General features: G+C 36.8%; 1 protein-coding gene across 1 annotated transcript in view; it reads left to right on the top strand.

The window, feature by feature from the left end:
* Positions 1 to 21,622, top strand: part of TTC21B (tetratricopeptide repeat domain 21B) — an 84,503-nt gene that overhangs the window by 39,906 nt on the left and 22,975 nt on the right. The window contains exons 17-22 of the mRNA XM_043576940.1: positions 126 to 236; positions 928 to 1,066; positions 6,782 to 6,888; positions 13,985 to 14,173; positions 15,810 to 15,920; positions 17,142 to 17,223. Of these exons, the coding sequence (XP_043432875.1) occupies positions 126 to 236; positions 928 to 1,066; positions 6,782 to 6,888; positions 13,985 to 14,173; positions 15,810 to 15,920; positions 17,142 to 17,223 (739 nt within the window). The remainder of the gene's footprint in view (positions 1 to 125; positions 237 to 927; positions 1,067 to 6,781; positions 6,889 to 13,984; positions 14,174 to 15,809; positions 15,921 to 17,141; positions 17,224 to 21,622) is intronic.

Genomic DNA, 21,622 nt, shown 5'->3' with positions numbered 1-21,622 from the left:
GTACTTTATTTGTCTCACTGAGTGAGTACTACAGATACAGAGCTTAATTACAGAAATGTTGCCCTTTAAAAGGATCCAGCTAAGCTGTTTATTCATTGCTTATTTTTTGAATCTGCCAACATTAGCCAGAAGAAGCCATAATAGCGTATGAGCAAGCATTAAATCAGAATCCCAAAGATGGAACACTGGCAAGCAAAATTGGGAAAGCACTTGTCAAAACTCACAACTACTCAAAGGTAAGTACTTTGTGTACTTGAGATATGCCTATTGGACTAAATGTTTCAAACCCTGCTCTCTGAGAAGTCTACAGCAAGCCCTGTTTGTATCTTGATGGTTATAAACTCCAAATTTATATTCACAAACTGGAATTTATGTTAAAGATTTTGTCAATGTCTCAGATTCTTGACCACTGCATTTTGCAAAGACTGGAGCCTAAAGTTTACTTCTGGCTTCATCTTGCACCTAAACCCTGCAACCAGTCAATTGTGGTAACATTATATCTCTTTCATTATAGGACAAAGCATAATAGCTGTCCTTTCTAATGAACCAGTTTTGGTAAGCCATGTGCTTTTATTTCCCTCTAGTAGGGATAATGGATTTTCCTTTAGTTGTTATATTCTTGTTCTATTCCTGGTAACTACTGAACATATATATTTGCATTCAATGCATTCAGTGACCTCTGGAATAAAACTGGTAAAAAAAAAAAATTCACCAAGCAGTTTTCATTAACTGCTTTTCATAAGAAATGCCAGTTGCCTTATGTGATGTTTGTCTAAAAAATGGCATATTAACTGATAGGTACATGCCTGAGTTTCTGCTAGGTTATTTTCAATTCTTCTATGCTTTAAATCTATAATGTATAAAATATCTATGCTTGAACACCATTCTCATTGCCTTATTTTCCTAACTGAAACGGATTTTGTTTAGGCAATCACTTACTATGAAGCCGCTCTGAAAAGTGGACAACAAAATTATCTTTGCTATGACCTGGCTGAGCTCTTATTAAAATTGAAATGGTATGACAAAGCAGAAAAAGTTCTTCAACATGCTCTAGCTCATGAGCCTGGTATGAAAGTCTTTCTGATTTGAAAAAAAAGTATACCATATCTGATATGTCTGATCTATTTTATTTTTATATTATATAAATGTTCATTTGTATTCTCGGTATTATATATGTGAGGTTGGTTAATTCATTATCAGAATGTCACTCTACTAAAATAGGATATTTGAATGATCTAATAACAGGTTTATGAAATAGTTAATTGTGCCATAGAAAGATACTTTACTTTCCAGAATAATATGAAACTACATCTGATGTTTAGACAAGTAGACATTTTTATAATCTTTCCTCTTAAGTTTTTTTTTTTTAAATTCAACACAATCCAAGAATATAATGTGTAAGTCTCCAGTTTCTCATGTGAATTCTACTTGCCCTGTTCTCAAACTACCTTCCTAGAGGTAATACCATTTTTGTGTTTCAGTGTATATGTAAGTACATAAGTATAATATGCATAATTTTTCTTTTTGAATGTATTGTTCTTCCTATTCTGGAATTTTTTCCACAGATAGCATATCCCAGATACAGTTTGTTAGTACATTCATATCATTCTAATGGCATCATAATATTCTATAACTCAACAGTTGTTTGTTTTTTATTATGACTCCATGTTTTTCTTTTTTAACTTTCTTTCAATTATTGGACTTTTTTTAAGTTTATTTATTTATTTTAGAGAGAGAGTGCAAGCAGGGGAGGGACAGAGAGAGAGAGAGAGAGAGAGAGAGAGAGAGAGAATCCCAAGCAGCCTCTACACTCTGCACTGAGCATGTCATGGGGCTCGATCCCATGAACTGTGAGATCATGATCTGAGCTGAAAGCAAGAGTGGGATGCTTAACCAACTGAGCCACACAGATGCCCCCAATTATTAGATATTTAGCTGATTTTCCATTATTTTAATATTTATAAACTATGTTACAGTGAGTATCCTTGTATTTCATTCTTTGGTATATAGTTGCTTATATCCTTTTTTTTTTAGTACTCTTTTTAAAAAAATTTTATTTAATTTATTTTTTAATTTACATCTAAGTTAGTTAGCATATAGTGCAACAATGATTTGAGAAGTAGATTCCTTAATGTCCCTTACCCATTTAGCCCATCCCCTTCCCATAACCCCTGTTATGGGAACCCTCTGTAACCCTCTGTTTGTTCTCCATATTTATGAGTCTCTTATGTTTTTATCTCCCTCCCTGTTTTTATATGATTTTTGCTTCCCTTATGTTCATCTGTTTTGTATCTTAAAGTCCTTATGTGAGTGAATCATATGATATTTGTCTTTCTGTGACTAATTTTGCTTCGCGTAGTACCTATAGTTCCATCCACGTAGTTTCAATGGCAAGATTTCATTCCTTTTGATTGCCGAGTAATACTCCACTGTATGTATACACGACATCTTCTTTATCCGTTCATCCATTGATAGATATATGGACTCTTTCCATACTTTGGCTATTGTTGATAGTGCTGCTGTAAACATTGGGGCGTGCATGTGCCCCTTTGAAACAGCATACCTGTATCCCTTGGATAAATACCTAGTAGTGCAATTGCTGGGCCGTAGGGTAGTTCTGTTTTTAATGTTTTGAGGAACCTCCATACTGTTTTCCAGAGTGGCTGCACCAGTTTGCATTCCCACCAGCAGTGCAAAAGAGATCCTTTTTCTCTGCATCCTCACCAACATCTGTTGTTGCCTGAGTTGTTAATGTTAGCCATTCTGACAGGTGTGAGGTGGTATCTCATTGTGGTTTTGATTTGTATTTCCCTGATGATGAGTGATGTGGAGCATTTTTTCATGTGTCGGTTGGCCATCTGGATGTCTTCTTTGGAGAAGTGTCTATTCATGTCTTTTGCCCATTTCTTTACTGGATTATTTGTTTTTTGGGTGTTGAGTTTGATAAGTTCTTTATAGATTTTGGATAGTAACCCTTTATCTGATATGTCGTTTGCAACTATCTTCTCCCATTCCGTTGGTTGCCGTTTAGTTTTGCTGATTGTTTCCTTTGCTGTGCAGAAGCTTTTTGTCTTGATGAGGTCCCAGTAGTTCATTTTTCCTTTTGTTTCCCTTGCCTCCGGAGACGTGTTGAGTAAGAAGTTGCCGTGGCCAAGGTCAAAGAGGTTTTTGCCTGCTTACATTTAGGTCTTTCATCCATTTAGAGTTTATTTTGTGTGTGTGGTGTAAGCAAGTGGTCCAGGTTCATTTTTCCGCATGTCACTATCCAGTTTTCCTGGCACCACTTGCTGAATATCAATTCCATTGGGTATTCTTTCCTGCTTTGTGAAAGATTAGTTGGCCATACATTTGTGGGTCCATTTCTGGGTTGTCTATTCTGTTCCATTGATCTGAGTGTCTGTTCTTATGCCAGTACCATACTATCTTGATGATTACAGCTTTGTAATATAGCTTGAAGTCTGTACTTGCTTATATTTCTTAAGAGTAAGATGCTAAGTCAAAAAAGTATGTGCATTTAAAATTTAACTGGAGGGCAGTTGTTAGGTCTTGTATATAAGCCAATTTGACAATAAATTGTATTCATTAAAAAAAACTAATAAAAATAAGATAAATTTAACTGGATACTATCTAAATTGCCTTCTTATAAGTTGGTACAAATTTGCCTTTTTTTTTCTTTTTGGAGAGAGAGAGGGAACAAGCAGGGGAGGGGCAGAGGGAAAAAGAGAGAGAGAATCCCAAGCAGGCTCCACTCCCAGTGCAGAGCCTGATGGCAGGCTCACTATCACAACTGAAAGATCATGACCTGAGCTGAAATCAAGAGTTGGAGACTTAACCAACTGAGCCACCCAGGCACCCCTATACAAATTTGCTTTTTAAAGATTTTTATTTTAAAATAAAATCTAGTGCTTACTCATTGTCAAAATTTAAAGATTACAGAAGTGAGTGAAAGTTGTGTTGTCCCAACTTTCCAGAAAAAAAAAAAAACACATTTACTTTGTGTATCATCCTAATTAGTGTCTCTGCCATGCCTCTCTTTGTCTCTCTCACACAGAATTACATACCACATTTTTCCTGCCAAAATGGGATCATATTATACTGTACATCTACAGTAGACATTTTTCACTTAATAGCTTCTCTTCATGTTGGCAAATATAGCTTTTCTTTATTTTCTTTAGTATAGGTATTCTATATCTTGATATAATAATTTATTTGATGAGTCCCTTATTGATAGACATTTAGACTGAAGAAAAGTTGAAGACAATATGAGATAAGCTTCTTGTTTATATATCTCTGAGTTGAGTTGTGCCGCATCATTCTTTCTTAAGGTCAAAAATGTCCCATCATTGTGTTGTGTTAATTATAGAGGAGAAAACCACTTCAATTTGAATTTCTTTGATAATCGATAAGGTTAGGCATCATTCCATGTCTGTAGATGACATTTCCTTCTAGGATGTTTTCATTTATATCCCTTGCTTTGACCCTGAACCTCTGATTAATCATCTGTCACCTGTTCGTCATTTGCAGACATTTTCTTCTGAGCCTATCCCTTTTTTTGTTTTTTTAATTGAATTTGTCATTTCCTTAGTCAAATAGAATAGTCAATTATTATATATACCAGCCTTTCCTTTTTTTGAGTCCTGAATTTCCTCTCATACTCAGAAACTCTCTTCCTTCATCTTAACATCATAAAAATACTCTTTTATATTTTCTGTAATTTTTGTAGAACTTTAGTCCATGTACAGTTTTTACTATATAGTTTCCCAAATGGAGACCCAATTTTATTTCTGTGTCATTTATTGAGATGCCATTAATAAACTTATTTGTTTGTATGACTAATTCTGAGAATCTTCATTTTGTTGCCCTGCATTATTTTTCTTTTGCCAGTATCCTATCCACTGTAGCTTTAAAATGTCTTCAGAGGTGCCTGGGTGTCTTAGTCAGTTAAATGTCTGACTCTTGATTTTGGCTTAGGTCACGAGCTCATGGTTTGTGAGTTTGAGCCCTGCATTGGTCTCTGTGCTGACAGCACCACAGAGCCTGCTTGGAATTCTCTCTCTCCCTCTGTCTTTGCCCATCCCCTGTTTGTGCTCGCTTTCTCTCTCTCTCTCTCCTCTCTCTCTCTCTCTCTCTCTCTTTCTGTCTCTCTCCCTCAAAATAAATAAATAAATATTTTTAAAAAAATAAAATGTGTTTGGGTATATGATAAGGCCAGCCCACTCGAAGTTTTCTAGGATTTTCAAAAATAGTATTTTCATTTAGCTTTGATGAGGTTGGTGCTTAAATTTGCCTAATTTTGGATTTATTCACCATATAAAGTATTAGTCCATAAAAATATTTGCATGGGTCTGTCAGACCTTGCTTGAAACACTACAGATAGCCTTAAATGTGCATATGCATTTTTGAAAAGGTTGTAGAGGAAGAGTGATTCAAGTAGCATATTTTACTTACATGGGTATAAATTTATTACACTTACGTAATATAAATGCTTTCGTGTAATAAATATTTGTTGAGCACACCCCATTGTGCACTTAGATGCCTTCATGTGCATTTCATTATATACGGTTTCATTAATGTCCACATTTTTGAGGCAATTATAATTATTCCCATATTTAAACTAAAACCTAAGACTCTGTTTCCTTGACATACCTAACTTAATCTAGCTGAAGTAGCCAGCACCTGGATTCTAATAAACATCTTAAACTTAGCATGTCTGAAACAGAATTCCCGATCTGCCTCACCACATCTGTCCTGCATGCAACCGTCATTGTCTTAATAAGAGCTTTATCCCTCTAGTCATTGCTGAGAGCCCGGATCCTAGCCATCACCCTGTCCCTGCCTGTAGGAAATCCTGTTGATTCCCCTTAGGCTGGGGTTTTAAAGAAATAATCTATATAAACCACTTTGATGTATATGTGGCACAAAATCAAGAGTCAGACACTTAACCGACTGAGGCACCCCAGGTGCCCCTCAGACTGATCATTTTTAGATTTCTTAAGTGAGGTTGAATGGCTATGTTTTTAAGTAATTTGTTCATTTCATGAACTTGATAAATAGTAGAAGAAACATTTTCTTATTTATGTACGGTTCTATTATTGCTCTTAAATCACAAAATAATAATACCAAATATTTAAATAGCACTTACCATGTACTAGACTATTTTAATTGCTTTGCATATGCACACTTGTTTCATAACTTTTTAAGTTTTACAACAACCCTATGAGATGAGTACTATTCATTCCCTTATTTTACAGATGAAAGGGAAACACAAAATGTCTAAGTATCTTGTTCAAAGTTAAATAGCTAGTAAGTGATAAGGACTAGATTTGAAACCAGACAGATTGCCATCAAAGTCAGTGCTCTTAGTGACTGTACTTCATTGCTTATCAAGTGTCTATTATTTTAAAAACAGCCATTACCTTCCTAATTGCATGTAGCAACTACTCTATCTCATTTTTTAATGATTTCAATCAACATAAATATTTATACAGTTAAAAATGAAAATTGAAATTCTTACATGTATTGTTACATTGTTATCTCTTAATATAAGTCTAAGAAAAACCTTGTTGTTATCCAGTTCCTTAGCTTTTCTTCCAGCTAGTTTTTATCCTAATCTTTTTTCTTTGTTTAATTTGGCCATCCCTCAGTTAACTGACTGAAAGTTTTTCAACTTTATTCACTATTTCTCAAAATCATTCTTTGTAAAGACCTGTTTCAAAACTTGTAGAAAAATGTAAATGTTTATTTAAAAATGACTATTTGTTCCCAATACCTTCTCTCATAGTAAATGAACTGTCAGCTCTCATGGAGGATGGACGTTCTCATGTTCTCCTAGCAAAAGTTTATAGTGAAGTGGAAAGACCTGGTGATGCCATAGCTTCATTACAACAGGTAAATATGTACTTGTGAGTGCTTGTGGGGTGTCGGAGGGGAGGGGAGAAGGGAATACATCACGGGTAGGAGAAAGACCAGTTATTTTGGCCCAACTACCACAGAAAATAAGTCAAAATAGAAATAATGATCAAATGCCAATGGATTATACTGTTTAAATGTGTTATTGATAATCATTGTAACAATTACAGCAAGTTAATATTTTTAATCCACTTTTGTAGCTGAGGAAGCTTGGTTTAATAATTTGTGTAAAATCACATGACCAGGGTCATAGGCAGGATTTGAATTCAGTTTTTTCTACTTTTGTTTATTTATATCTTCCTTAGTTTCCCTTAATATTTTGGGGGTTTTCAGAGGAGAGGTTTTATACACATTTCCTTAGATATATTCCTAGGCAGCTGATGGTTTTGGATGATTTTTCAACTTCTAGTTTGCTATTGGTTTTTTTTTTATAAATGACTTAAGTTTTATCTACTGCACTTTCTGCATTAATCAAGATGGTCGCATGAATCTTCCTTTTTTTCTTGTCAACGTGGTGTATTAAATTGGTTTTCAAATGTTAAACCACCCTTATATTCCTTAAATAAATGTCACTTTGTTGTGATTTTTTTTAAAGATATTGCTGGGATTTAAAGATACTCACTAATACTTTGTCTAAAATTTGTATATCTATGTTCGTAAGGGAGATTGGATCTCTAAGACTGTTGCTGTTTCTTTAATATTTGGAGTAATTCAAAATTAAAACCATTTCTACCTCAAGGCTTCGTTGATGGCAACTTTTTATTAAAGGATTCCACTGAGGGTTTCAGACTGATCATTTATTTTAAGTTTATTTATTTTAAAAGAGAGAGCACACGGGTAAAGGGCAGAGAGGGAGACTGCCAGTGCAGAGTCTTACACGGCGCTCGAACCCACAAACCGTGAGATCATGACCTGAGCCAAAATCAAGAGTCAGACACTTAACTGACTGAGGCACCTCAGGTGCCCCTCAGACTGATCATTTTTAGATTTCTTATGTGAGGTTGAATGGCTATGTTTTTAAGTAATTTGTTCATTTCATTAATTGTCAAATTTATTGACTAAGATTTGTTCATTGTATCTTATTTTTTGAATGTCTGCAAGTGCTATAAAAATATCTTCTTTTATGGCCCCGATACTGATGATTTTATTTTCCTTCTACTATTAATGATCTATTACATGAGGAGTTTATTAATATTTTCAGAGAACCAATTTTCCCCTTTTCTGGCTTCATTAAATGTTTTCCCTTTATCTCATTAATTAGTTTCCTCTACTTTCTTTGGATCTGGTTTGCTGATCTTTGCCTAGCCTATTGATGAATTATTGTTAGATAATGGATTAGTTAGCCTTAGTTCTGTTCTTACTAATTTAAGGTAAAAATTTTTCTCAAAGCATTGCTTTAGCTACCTCTCACAAGTTTATTATTATTCAGTTCATAATATTCCTTATTTCCCCTTTGATTACTTCTTTAACCATGGGTTATTTAGAAGCGTAGTATTCAGTTTCCAAACAGTTCTGATTTTCTTGTTACCTTTTTTTTTAATACTTCTTAATCCCTTTCACCTATTTTGCCCATTCCACTACTCCCTCCCTTCTGGCAACCACTAGTTCTCTGTATTTGAGTATTAATCTTTTGGATATTGATTTCTAGTTAAATTCCACCGTGGTCAAAGACATACTTTGAATGATTCAATCCTTTGATATTTGTTAAAGCTTGTTCTGTGTCCTACATTATAATCAGTTTTGGTATAGGTTCCGTGTGGATTTGAAATAATGTGTTTCTGGCATTACTGAGCACTTAGTTCAACATATGTCATTTGGGTCAGATTTGTTAATTGATTTATCCTACATCTTTGCTGAGCTTGAAGTGGAACATAGAGTACTTCATTACTAATCCTATATGCTTTCTAGAATCCCACACTGCTTGACACCTTTTGACCTAATTTCATGTACCCAGAAGAATTCTCCATTCTCCAAATAATTTATCAAATGTTTTGATTTTGAGCTTTAGCTAACAGTGGTGTGTGTGTGTGTGTGTGTGTGTGTGTGTGTAAAATAACCTATATTTCAGTAATTTGCCCAATATGTCCAATAATTTTTTTTATTCTAGTTATGAATGAATTGATCTTGGACTATTAGATTTCTATGATACTCATTAAATTTCTGTGATACCCATCTAAGTTTATGATTTCATTAAAATATGTAATCTTTAAAGTGTTAATATCTTATCCTTAATTGGTATGGTTTTATCCCTATTTTTCTATCACATGATAAGAGAATTTCACCTAACCCTAGGTTAGCTATCATTAGCTACAAGAAAAGTGTAATTTTGGTAAATTTAGACTTTTAAAATATTTTAGAAGTGAATTTGGCTTATTTTACTTTTTTATAAGTATTATTAGTCACAGCTGCCTTGGTTATATGAGTTCTTGTGTTGTATGAGCAGATAAATCAAGCAACACTGAGAACAGTGTACTCAGTATACTGAGAAACAGTATACATGGCTAGACAATGCCAGTGGGCCAAATTTAAATAATTTTAAGTTTATATGTTATAGCACTGAGCTTATTCATCTTTAATAAAATGTAAAGAGCCCTAAATTTCTTCCCAGTTGTTAACATTCTATGCTTTCTGATCTCCAAAAAGCTAAATCCTGAGTTATAATTCAAACAGAAACTTATAAATATAATCAAAGTTTTTGGTATTTTAAGTTCATTTATTCAGGACCCATTACTGAGCCTAATCTCCACCTTATGGAACTTTAGGAGTCCCATCATAGTATTTTTGCATAATTGCTAAACATTGTAGGCCATGGCAGAACTGCTACACTTAGGGAAACCCCAAGTCTTCTTAATTGTACTTTTTTTTTTAATTTTTTTTTCAACGTTTTTATTTATTTTGGGGACAGAGAGAGACAGAGCATGAACGGGGGAGGGGCAGAGAGAGAGGGAGACACAGAATCGGAAACAGGCTCCAGGCTCCGAGCCATCAGCCCAGATCCTGACGCGGGGCTCGAACTCACGGACCGTGAGATCGTGACCTGGCTGAAGTCGGACGCTTAACCGACTGCGCCACCCAGGTGCCCCAATTGTACTTTCTGAAGATTTCAGATTTCTGAAATAACTCCACATTTTTTCATCTCGTCATCTTTCTGTTACCTTTTAGCCCTATCCAGCATTATCTTTTGCCCAGACTCCAGGAGCCTCTTAACTAATCCCCATCCCCTTCCAATCTTGTTTCATTCCAGTTCTCCACAATACCAGAATAATTGCTCTAAAGGGCAGACCTGATGTTGTCACCCTGTTGCTTATAAACATGTAGTAGTAACTACCCTGTGTTAAAAACTGCCCTCTAGAATAAAAAGCAAATTATTTAACAAGCTTACCTGATGTAAATTATCTCTGTATTTCTAGCCATTTTTCCTTCTAATTCTTTGGTCAAACAATAGTATCCCGCACCTTCTTCCTTCACCTGTCATTCCTAATGCCTGTAATCCATCCCATCTCCTTTCCTTCTCTCAAAGTCACATGGGAGCACTACCAGTAATTCTTCAAGTCTCACTTGATCTCCAAGATTAGGTCAGGTCTCCTATTATGTAATCCCAATGCAACTGGTATTTCCCAGCCATAAAACAGGACCCTCATAATTTGCCGTAATTATTTTATTATCTGTCTTCATGCTAAAATTAAAATTTCCATGAGTGTAGGTGTAGTTCCATGTTTTGTGACCCTAGCAAATGCTTGCTTCATTAGTTTACTATGCTGTGTAACAAATCGCCACAAATTGTAGTCAATGAAAACAATACACACATTTATTTTTTCACAGTTTCTGTGGGTGTGTATTCTGGGCATGGTTTAGCTGGGTCCTCTAAAAGGTGTCAGGACAGTCAAGGTGTGGCCAGGGCTGGGTTCTCATGTGGAGACTTGTCAGGTGGAGGATCTACTTCTAAGCTTAAATGGGTTGTTAGCAGAATTCATTTCCTCAAAGCTGTGAGACTTAGGGCTCCAAGTTCCTGTTTGCTTCTTGTTGCAGATCCTAGAGGTTCATCAGCTCCTTGCCTGGTACACCAGCTAATAGGGTCACTTAGTTTTTCAAAGCCAGCATGGAATAAGTCTACTAACAGAGTCTTATTAAATGTAATCATGGGGGTGACATTCCATCATATTTGCCATATTCTATTGGCTACAAGTAAGTTATAGGCCACACCTCACACAAAGAGGGGTGATTAATACAAGGAAGTGAACATCAAGAGGTGGGGATCATGGGAGTCATCGTAAAAATCTGTCCACCATGACAGGTGCTTGAAATTTTAGTTGAATGACTAAAAGGAAACCATACATTTTTTTAAATTTTTTTAAATGTTTATTTTTGAGAGAGAGAGAGAGAGAGAGACAGAGCACAAGCAGGGTAGGGGTAGAAAGGGAGGGAGACACAGAATCTGAAACAGGCTCCAGGCTCTGAGCTGTCAGCACAGAACTCGACATAGGGCTCAAACTCAAGAACTGTGAAATCATGACCTGAGCCAAAGTCAGACATTTAACCAACTGAGCCACCCAGGCGCCCCGTGAAAACCATACATTATTTTAATTATTTAATTGCAGGAACAATTACAGGGGAAAAAAATCACTTTTTATCATCTTAACCATTTTTTCTGTGAAAATAAAATCTAAATAAATTAAATACAAACAACCTATATGTCATAAAACACTAACAATTTTGTGACTTTTAACTTAGTGTAGCTTTAATTACTACGAACAGATTATATTTATTTTTGCTTTTTTTCGCTTAACGTTCGTGTGGCTTTTTCCCTGATGTCTATGTAGCTCCATCTTCCTCATATAAAATATAATGTGACATTCTGACTTTATTGATAAGTTTTATTTTGATATGGCTTTCAGTAAGATACATATACAACAAGGCTATTGAAATATAAAAGGAAAATTAAGAAGTCTATGAAATAAGATGTTTATATGTCATTCTACCCAAGGGTTTTATGGAATTTACAAGAATATTATAAAATAAGGAGAGAAAGTAAATGCATTGACAATCAAAGTTAATATAGTTATTTTAACAGACAGTTAAATTTATCTTTAATCTTTCTGGAACCCAAGGAAAAAACATAGGAAATGGTATCAATTCTTCAAGAAAATTTTATTCTGTATGAAAATATTTTCTAATCATTATATACTCACAATCATTGACTGTTCTTTTATGAAATGACTTTAATAGGAAATGCAAAAACTTTTGCTCAAAAAATCTGCCCTGATTATTTGCCTTCAGGAAAATGCAAAGCAGGGCACTGAGCAGGGTGGCTCAGTTGGTTAAGCGTCCTACTTTTGATTTCAGCTCAAATCATGATCTCATGGTTGTGAGATCAAGCCTCACCTCAGGCTCCATGTAATGGAGCCACCTTAAGATTCCCTCTCTCCCTCTCCCTCCTAAATAAATAAGTAGATAAATAAAGTGTTTCTCTAGAAGTTAAGCTAATGAGGTCCACTCATCTGACTTTGTAACAATTTAATTGATGCAGAGATAAAACTTAGGCTATCTCGAGAATGAATTGTATACCGTTTAGACCTTGGATGACCAAAGAATTTATCATTCTAGCCAAAATAGAGAGAGAAAGAAGGCAGAATTAATAATAACCTGGCACAACAGATATAAAAGGTACTGCCAGATGGAACGATACATTCACTCTATTTAGACAGTTGTTTCAGAGTTTTTTGTCTATGAGTGTGTGTTTGTGAATATGTGTGCAAAACTATACACACCAATATATGTATGTATAAAAAACATCAAATACACAAATGTACACATACCTCTGCACTTAAGCATACATTCATATAAGCAAAATAAAAATTTCATGAAACAATATTAACCTTTACCACATGCTATATATACCCATGTTTTCTAATCTTTCCTCTTTCATTTCCAAAAGAATGCTTATTATGACACCTTAAATTAATGTTACGACCTACGGTTCTAAAAATACTCTGCTTTAGACCATCTTCGTCAAATACCAGTTGTCAACCAACATTCTGACAGGAGTCCCCAGAAGGGCTCCCTGTGTGTAGCATAATGTGTGGCAGATGGTGGGCATTTTACTCTTTGTTAAATGAATGCATGAATGCCTTAGTGGATGGTTATCTATAGCTCAAAGTTAAATTTTATTGTGAAGGCCTAAAACGTAGGACTTCTCTGTCATTTACAAAAGGAAGGTCTCAATGTTTCACAAATCAAACATGTAGGTAGGTGATAAGGCTGATATTCTAGTTTAACAACCTGCTCTACATTCTTACCTTGACCCTACCTCCTTTCTGGGTATCTGTGTATAGTGTTGGACCTTATAAATATACACCATCAGTTCGTTGGTCATTTCCCCATCATTAGACATTTGAGTTGCTTTCAGATTTCTTATTTTTTGTTGTTTCTTTTTTTGTTTTTACAACAAATAACAGAGATTGTTGTTTTTTTTTTTAACAGATAACATGTTTCCTTTTTTTCTTCTAAGTAACATCCATAATACCTTCCCAAAAGTGGAACATCTAAGTTCAGTAGTTTGATTTGTTTTATCAAGTTAGCATGTTTTGCTAGGATGCTCTCCAAGAATGTTTGGACTCATTCGTTTGTCATCACCGATATATGGATGTACTTACTGCCTGAAACCTTCCAATATTTGATTTAATAATTTTTAGATACTACTTTATTAATTTAATAAACATTTTATATTTCCATGTATTTAATTGCAGCATCTAGATTATTTTCCATATATTTGTTTCATGCCTGCATTTCCTCCTTAGTGAGCCTTCTGTACATATCCTTATAACAGTGGGAAAAGACTCAGTAATTTTATTATACTTTGTTTGGAAAGATATGTGCATGCTGGCTCATTTGCAAACAAGCACATGTTTAAGACCTCAATTAAGACATTTTCTTTGGATCAGGCTTTGTTAGATTTAAGGCCAATAATGCTTAAATATATCTTCTGTAAATGTATGCCGTGTGTGAGTTATTGATAATTGTTTAACTTATTTTCCATTTCTTTTTTAAATTCCTTTTTATCCTTATTTTCTTCTAGGCTCGAGAATTACAATCTCGGATACTAAAACGTGTTCAGATGGAACAGCCAGACGCAGCTTCTGCACAGAAGCATTTAGCAGCTGAAATTTGTGCAGGGATTGCCAAACATTCTGTTGCTCAGCGAGACTATGAAAAAGCAATTAAGTTTTATAGAGAGGCTCTTGTTCATTGTGAAACAGATAATAAGGTCAGAACCTTTATAAAATTTTCACCGCCTTTTATTCCAGATGTCATCTAATTGCCCCAGATGTAAAATTCTTACCAGCTTGTTTGTAAAAAAATAAATGTAATAAAAATACAAGCTAAAAAATTAATATTGTTTCTAGAAATTCTTCAAAATGCCTTATGTAATAATGTCAGAGTCTAAAACTTATCATGGAAGAAGTGACATAAAATAAATCAGTAAGCTCTTTGGTTTTTTTGATATTAATCTATGTTTTAATAATCACTCTAAAACAGTTTCTCAGTCTCGAATATCTGGATCTTCATGATTCAGTTCAGTTTACTAAACTGCTATTGAACACCTCTGTATTTCAATTGCTATTTGGTGCTGATATGCAGAAAAGTGACTAGACAAATCTCTTACCTAAAGTGGCACAGCATGAGAATACCTGTAAGGATAATACTGGTAAAGAAAACTTCTATACGTGTCTGGTTAGTAAATTAAAATGCTGTTACTCTCTCAAATCTAGATAGATGATTAATTTTAAAAAATTAATATATGGCTAAATACTTCTGTTTTTCTTTTTCTTTTTTTAACTTAAATCCCAGTTAGTTAACATACAGCATAATAATAGTTTCAGGTGTACAATATAGTGATTCAGCAATTCCATACACACTTGTGTTCATCACAAGTACCCTCCTTCATCCCCATCCATACCCCTACCCACCTCCCCTCTGGTCACCATCAGTGTGTTTTCTACAGTGAAGAGTCTGTTTCTTGGTTTGCCTCTATCTCTCTTCTTTTTTTCCCCCCTTTGCTTATTTGTTTTGTTTCTTAAATTTCACACATGAGTGAAATCATATAGTATTTGTCTTTCTCTGATGAATTTATTTCATGATGCAGGAGAAAAGACAACTATATTTTAGAATTTAAGGTTTTATTTTTTTTTTTCAATGTTTATTTTTTTTAGAGAGAGAGACAGAGTGTGAGTTGGGAAGGGGCAGAGAGAGGGAGACACAGAACCTGAAGCAGGCTCCAGGCTCTGAGCTGTCAGCACAGAGCCCGATGCAGGGCTCGAACACTTGAGCTGCAAGATCATGACCTGAGCTGCTTAACCAACTGAGCCACCCAGATGCCCCAAAATTTATGGTTTTGAATTGAACATTGTAAAATGAATACAACTCTTTCAGATGTAAGGCAAAAATAACCCTTAAGGCATAGCCAAATAAGTACCTTGTATAGTGGTGGTTAAAGGAGTTAGAATCATGTTTTCAAATCTGAAGCATACTTTGGAAATTATCTGCTAAAAGGTTTTTATTTTTCAAATGAGAAAACAGGTTTAGAGGGATAACAGGGACCTGGCCCCATCGTGGAGAAGCCTGGACTAGAATCTAATCTCTCTCTGATTTAAGACCAGTGTTCTTTTCACAGTGCTTTGTGTCTGTATACCTTTCAAGTGAGTTACTACTTGTTTTCCCCCTTTCTTCCAGTATAAGAGAAAATAGAGGGGGGTATGTGTATAGTTTTCCTGCCGATCATGCTTGGCATTTTTATTGCAATCGCTTTTGGTCAACTGAAGTGTAATCTGTGTCCAGACATTTTCCATATGCACTTTTTAATCCAAACAGTTTCTGACTAATCTTGTGCTTTTTCTCTACAGATCCTGTTGGAGCTGGCTCGATTGTACCTGGCACAGGACGACCCTGATGCCTGCCTGCGGCACTGTGCGCTGCTTCTCCAGAGTGACCAGGACAATGAAGCTGCCACCATGGTCAGTGCAAAGGACTTCAGTGCTGGAAAGGCAGTTGTGTTTTATATTCCATGTGGAAGTTTCAAATTTTACCCGTAAAACTAATACTAGATGAGAGGCCTGGCTCATGTTGACTTTTGGAAGAAACAGTATTTTTAACATTATTAGCATATTTTACCAATAAAGACCAAGAATCCTTTTGTTTTATAAGAATGGCAAACCTACGTCAGGCCTTTACTTTCCCTTTGGGGTCTAGTTAATTTGTCTTTATGCCGAAGAGGATACATGATCAGGAAGAGTTGATGTGACAAAGCTATCATTTGCTAACGACTGACTTTTAAGTACTTACCCAGACATGCAGGACTAATTAAAAAGTTTCCATGGGACTTTTGTAGTTACAGAGAGAAGCCTTGATGTATTGTTCTAAGATGGTGTGCTTTGCTTTCTCATTTTTACCCGGGTTGAGATACGAGTTCGTTTCCCAATGGCTAGGTAGATGATAGTATGTGAGGTTCACTGAAAATTATTATTATAACAAAAAAGAAGTATAAAAAGCATCCCTTTTAAAACACAGTAAGAAAAGCTCAGTAGATCTTGTGTATTTTAAATTGCTTTGGAATATTTAGGGTTTAAGAGTATTTGGGTTTTTTTAAATCTTCTCGTCCTTTTAGCCAAATCCAGGGAGGCATCTTTTCTATCACGGCACATAGAGTGTGCAATTCCCTTCAAATTTCTGTTTTTAAAATAGCCACTTGAAACATATTTTCTGCTAAAAATAAAGTTTTGTGAACAGAGTGATCTGTTTCACATCCTTAATTATCTTCTGTTACAGTGATATGAATTAGTGTAATTCATATCTTGAGTCTTGAATTTTATTTTATTTATTTTTTTAATGTTTATTTAATTTGAGAGAGAGAGAGACAAGAACGTGAATGGGGGAGGGGCAGAGAGAGGGAGACACCGAATCAAAGCAGGCTCCAGGCTTTGAGCTGTCAGCACAGAGCCCGGCGTGGGGCTCAGACTCACTAACGGTGAGATCATGACCTGGGCCAAAGTCAGATGCTCAACCAACTGAGCTACCCAGGCTCCTCGATATACTTGAATTTTAAATGGCTCCTTTTTGTAAAACTTTGCCCTCTTCATGTTTTTCATAGGTGTTTTCATAGCCCTAAATCTTGACAGGAAAGGTATGCTTTGTAAAATATGTGGCAATATTTTTAGAACCAACTTTTACCTTTATAGATGATGGCAGATCTCATGTTCAGGAAACAGGACTATGAACAAGCAGTGTTTCATTTACAGCAGCTTTTAGAACGCAAACCAGGTAAATATCCATTAATTATGTTTTTACTAATGCAGTCAACTTCCTTTCTCTTCTTTTTGACTGTTATGAAAACCTCAGTCAAATCCAACAATTTATTCCACACCTGCCTTTGAGTAGCAGAAATGTCTGTAAGGAAAATGCAGCACCTTTGACTGGCCTCACTTTAAATTATGACCACAGACCCCCAGTGGGCCCTCAGAGGCTGCCTGGCAATCCTGCTGTAATTCTCTAATGAATTCACTCATTCCAGCTGCTTTTTATACCTTCTCCTCCCCCCCTCAAACCTCTAGCCCCCTCATCCCCCTTCCTTGTCCTCAACTAAAAATGTTGCCGCCCACTTGAGTAGGAAAATACGAGCAACTGGAAGAACTCCATTCGCCTTTCGTCAGGTCTGCCTTCTCGCAGCCGTTGTCCTCCCCGGATCTGCCATCCTTCCCACAGCCAGTGTCTCCCTGTGGGCCCGGGATGCCACCCCTGTCCTCCCGGAGGGCTTTCTTCAGGCACATCTGTCTCTCCTGCACCACCATTTTTTCCCAAGTCCACGCACAAGTATGGCGTGATAGCCCCTTGCTAAATATATTAACTAAAAACCAATTCTTAACTGTCCAGTTACTCTTCCTGCCAATTAATGCTCCATTCTTCGCTTTTCCCGGATAGAACATCTCCTCTAAACGGTTTCCATCTGTGCTGTCTCCACATCATCTGCTCCGCTCCTGCAGTCCAGGGAGGCTGTTTCTGCAGGACCGGCGGCCACCTCCAAGCTGCCAGAGCCTGCGTTCATGTCTCAGCTGTCTGCTTCCGTGGCCTGTCCTTACGCTCAGCACAGCTCCTTCCCTCCCTCGTGAAGGACTTTCTTCACTTGCCTGCTGGGGCGCTGGGCTTCCCTGGTTTTTCTTTTTTTGTTGTCTACATCTTTGTTAGATCTCTTTTCTCTTTATGACCTGTAAATATCAGAATGTTCTAGACCTGGGCTCTCAAACTTTTTTTTTTTTTTTTAATATAGTCAGCCCACTGGGTGACTTCATCCAGGCCCATGGCTGTATGTCCTACGTGTATGCTGGTGTCTTGCAAGCATGTTCCTCCAGTCCTGACCCATTCCCACTCTGCTGTCCTGGGGGGTCTCCAGCTTGACATGTTTCTGTAGAACAATGGATCTCTCCCTCTGTCCCTCCAAATCTACTCCTCCGTTTCTCACCTCAGTAAATAGCATCACCATTTACCCACTTAGGCCCCAAACCTTACAGTTACCTTCGGCTCATCTTTCTCTCTACCACATCCCATCTGTCAGCATATCCCTGTGTGCTCTACGTTCAGGGCATACCTGGAATCCCATCACCTTTTACTTCCTGTGCTGCTGCCACCTGGTCTCAGGCATCAGCGTCTCTCACGTAGATAGTTAATGCTCTGATCTCAAACTCACCCCTGTTTCTGTTCCTTGCCTCCAGACAGTCGAGAAATGCTTTCAGCTGAAAGTAGCAGAGACTGACCCTCTCAAAGTTCCAGTGGCCTGAATGATTACGGCTCTTTATTTTCCTCTTATGTAAAAGAAATGTAGAAGTCGGTTATGCGGAGAGTGGCATGGAGGACCCACAGTATCATCAGGACACCTGAGTCCTCTGCCTTTTTCTTCTGCCCTCATCAGCCTGACTTCCACTCTGAGTATCACCTCATGGTCCAGGATGACTGCAGCTCTAGCATCAACGTTCCAGGGCCCAGATGGGGAAGGTTGGGGTGGAGGTGGCTAAAAGGGATTACCTCCCTAGTGAACCATCTTTTTTTTTTTTTTTTCTGTAAAAAATTTCCCTTCTGGAAGCACCTGCATGGCTGCAAAAGATGGTGCGAAAGGTCATCTTTTAGTTGAACCCAGTGCCATGTAGGATAAAATCAGAATTCTGATAGTAAGGAAGAAAGTGATGGTAGACATTAGGTAGGCAACAGTCCTCGCAGCTTAGTGCCCTGACACTTTTAAATTGCTCTTCCCTCTTCCTGGAATATTCTGGTGGCGGCTACTTCACGCCTTCAGGACTTGGCTCCAGCATGGCCACATCCTGAGAGCACCCTTCTGCAGCCATCCTGTATCAATGACACCTCTTACTGCTCTCTATCTTTCTATCTTGTGTTTGGTTTTTTTATATCACCCTAAATAATAGAATGTAAGCATCAAGTGGCCAGGAACTTTGTCTTTGTTGCTGTGTTTCCAGGATTTAGAACAGTATCTGGCCAACTTGGTGCTCAGTAAATATCGGATAGAAAAAGAGTGGGAGGAGCAAAGGGAACAAGGGAGAGGGAAGGGGGGAGGAAAAGGAAAACAGGAAAGGAAGGTGGAAACAGTAATGTGTGTTACTTACGTTTTTACCAAAAAGAGTTTGAAATCTCAGAGGACTCCTAGAGGTGTCACTCAGTTCTTGTAAACCCTAATGCCTTCATGGCGGGATGCCACCATGGCAACCAGAACTGCCTGGTTTGGGCAAGTAGGCAGTTTCAAGTAGGGCAACTCAAAGAACCTTATAGACTCTACTATTGTAGTTACTAATGCTTCTACTTTTAAAAAGTTTGAGTTTGAGAACAACACTTTCTACTTACAAACAAAATACCCCTCGTTAGAGTAAAGGTTGAAAGAAAATAAGTCCTTTCTGTCTTTATAGTGATAACAACATTTTATTTTATTTCTACTATTTTTATTATCTTTTTAAATGTTCTCCCACCTTTGGATTGCCTCATGCTCTGTTGTTGTTTCTTTCTTTCCCCAGTCTGTCCCAGCTTCTACCCAGGTGTTATTTAAAAGAGTTCAGTTAATCCAGGTGCCTGGGTGGCTCAGTCGGTTAAGCTCAGGTCATGATCTCTCTCACAGTTCAGGAGTTCAAACCCCACATCAGGCTCTCTGGCAACAGTACAGAGCCCCCTACAGATTTTCTGTCTTCGTCTCTCTCTTCCTCCCATCCCACTCTCTCTCTCTCTCTCTCAAAAATAATAAACAAACATTAAAAAAATAAAAGAGTGCATTTAATTATATTAACATCTTACCTCTTCTACTCACTCTGAGTACATCTTCCCACCTCAGTTGCCCAAAGCTTACTCTTACTTTCTTTAAGCCTAAGTTATTTTTGTCATGCCATTTCTGTCCGGGGTTCTAGACTCTGCTTGTCCTTTTCTCCTTCTATGAACTGCCAGTTTAAGGGACACACATACTATTTTCATTCTGTCTCAAGCTGTTCTCATATTGTAGCACTTCCCTCTGAGTGAATAATCAAACCTGGCTTCTTTAAAAAAACAAACCTCTGCCCTTGGAATATTTTTAAGCCATTGATGATGCTAGTGCCCTCACATAGAAGATTTGAAGAAGCCCTCATCTGTCATGTGAATTTGGTCTCAGTCAGGTAACTTGGCATCAGCATTTTGTTGAAAGAGATAATAGTCAAATTGGCTTAGTAGACTGGCAGCTTTGGACTGTCTGTTTATAAACAAATATAAAATAAATTATTTGTAAATTCAGTGTACAGACTTTGTACATTGGAAATACCAAATCACATACATCCATATGTCCAAATCTTTGCATGTTTCTTTTTCCTTTTGCCTATAATGCACATTGCCTTCCTTGTTCTTTTTCTCTTTCCCAACACATGATCCAAAATATACTCACCCTTTACCAAAAACAAAAGCCTGTACCTTACTACCACCACCTATGTTTTAAGATGCCTTACATGATGCTGAATAGGGGGACCATCTACCTCGATTTGCCGGAGACGAGAGGATCTCCTGGAATGCAGTACTTCCAAAGCTAAAAGAAAGTCTCAACAAAGTGGGATGAATTGGTCACCCAAATCCTGGATGACTTCACTCATACCTCTTTGTCTCGTCTCTTCTAGTATCTTTCTGAAAATATTTATGCATACATTTGTCTTCTCCATGGGACTACAGTCTCCTCAAGTTTGCAGAGATCACGTCATATTCATCTTACATCCCCAACATCAGACGAATCACCAAGCACATAGATGGTGCAAAATAAATATTTATTGGTTGAATGGATCAATGCATGACTAAAATACCCAGTCATTTAAAAATACAAAATGTTAAAATTTTTGTGGTCTCTGTCATATTTTAGGTTTTTAATCTTGCATTCTTTATTCCTAATAGGACTCTATTCACAGATCTGTTCTATCAGAATCATTCTAACACCTGAGTATCTATACTTACTCTCTTCATGAATTATAGGTCATCCTAAGTAACACATGTTATACCTTAAATTAATGCTGTATTTTAGCTGACTTCAGAAATGCACTGTCTAATTTGAGTTAACCTAACTAGTAGACAATCCTTCCTATAGAGATAATCACCGTTCTCTTGACAGATTACACCTCTTAACTCTTAAAATCTCCACATCATCTTGGGTTGTCCCTTC

This window comes from Prionailurus bengalensis, chromosome C1 (assembly GCF_016509475.1).
Source record: "Prionailurus bengalensis isolate Pbe53 chromosome C1, Fcat_Pben_1.1_paternal_pri, whole genome shotgun sequence".
NCBI classification, from domain to species: domain Eukaryota; kingdom Metazoa; phylum Chordata; class Mammalia; order Carnivora; family Felidae; genus Prionailurus; species Prionailurus bengalensis.
The sequence above is the reverse complement of the archived record's forward strand: the minus strand, read 5'-3'. Positions and strand labels throughout refer to the sequence as shown.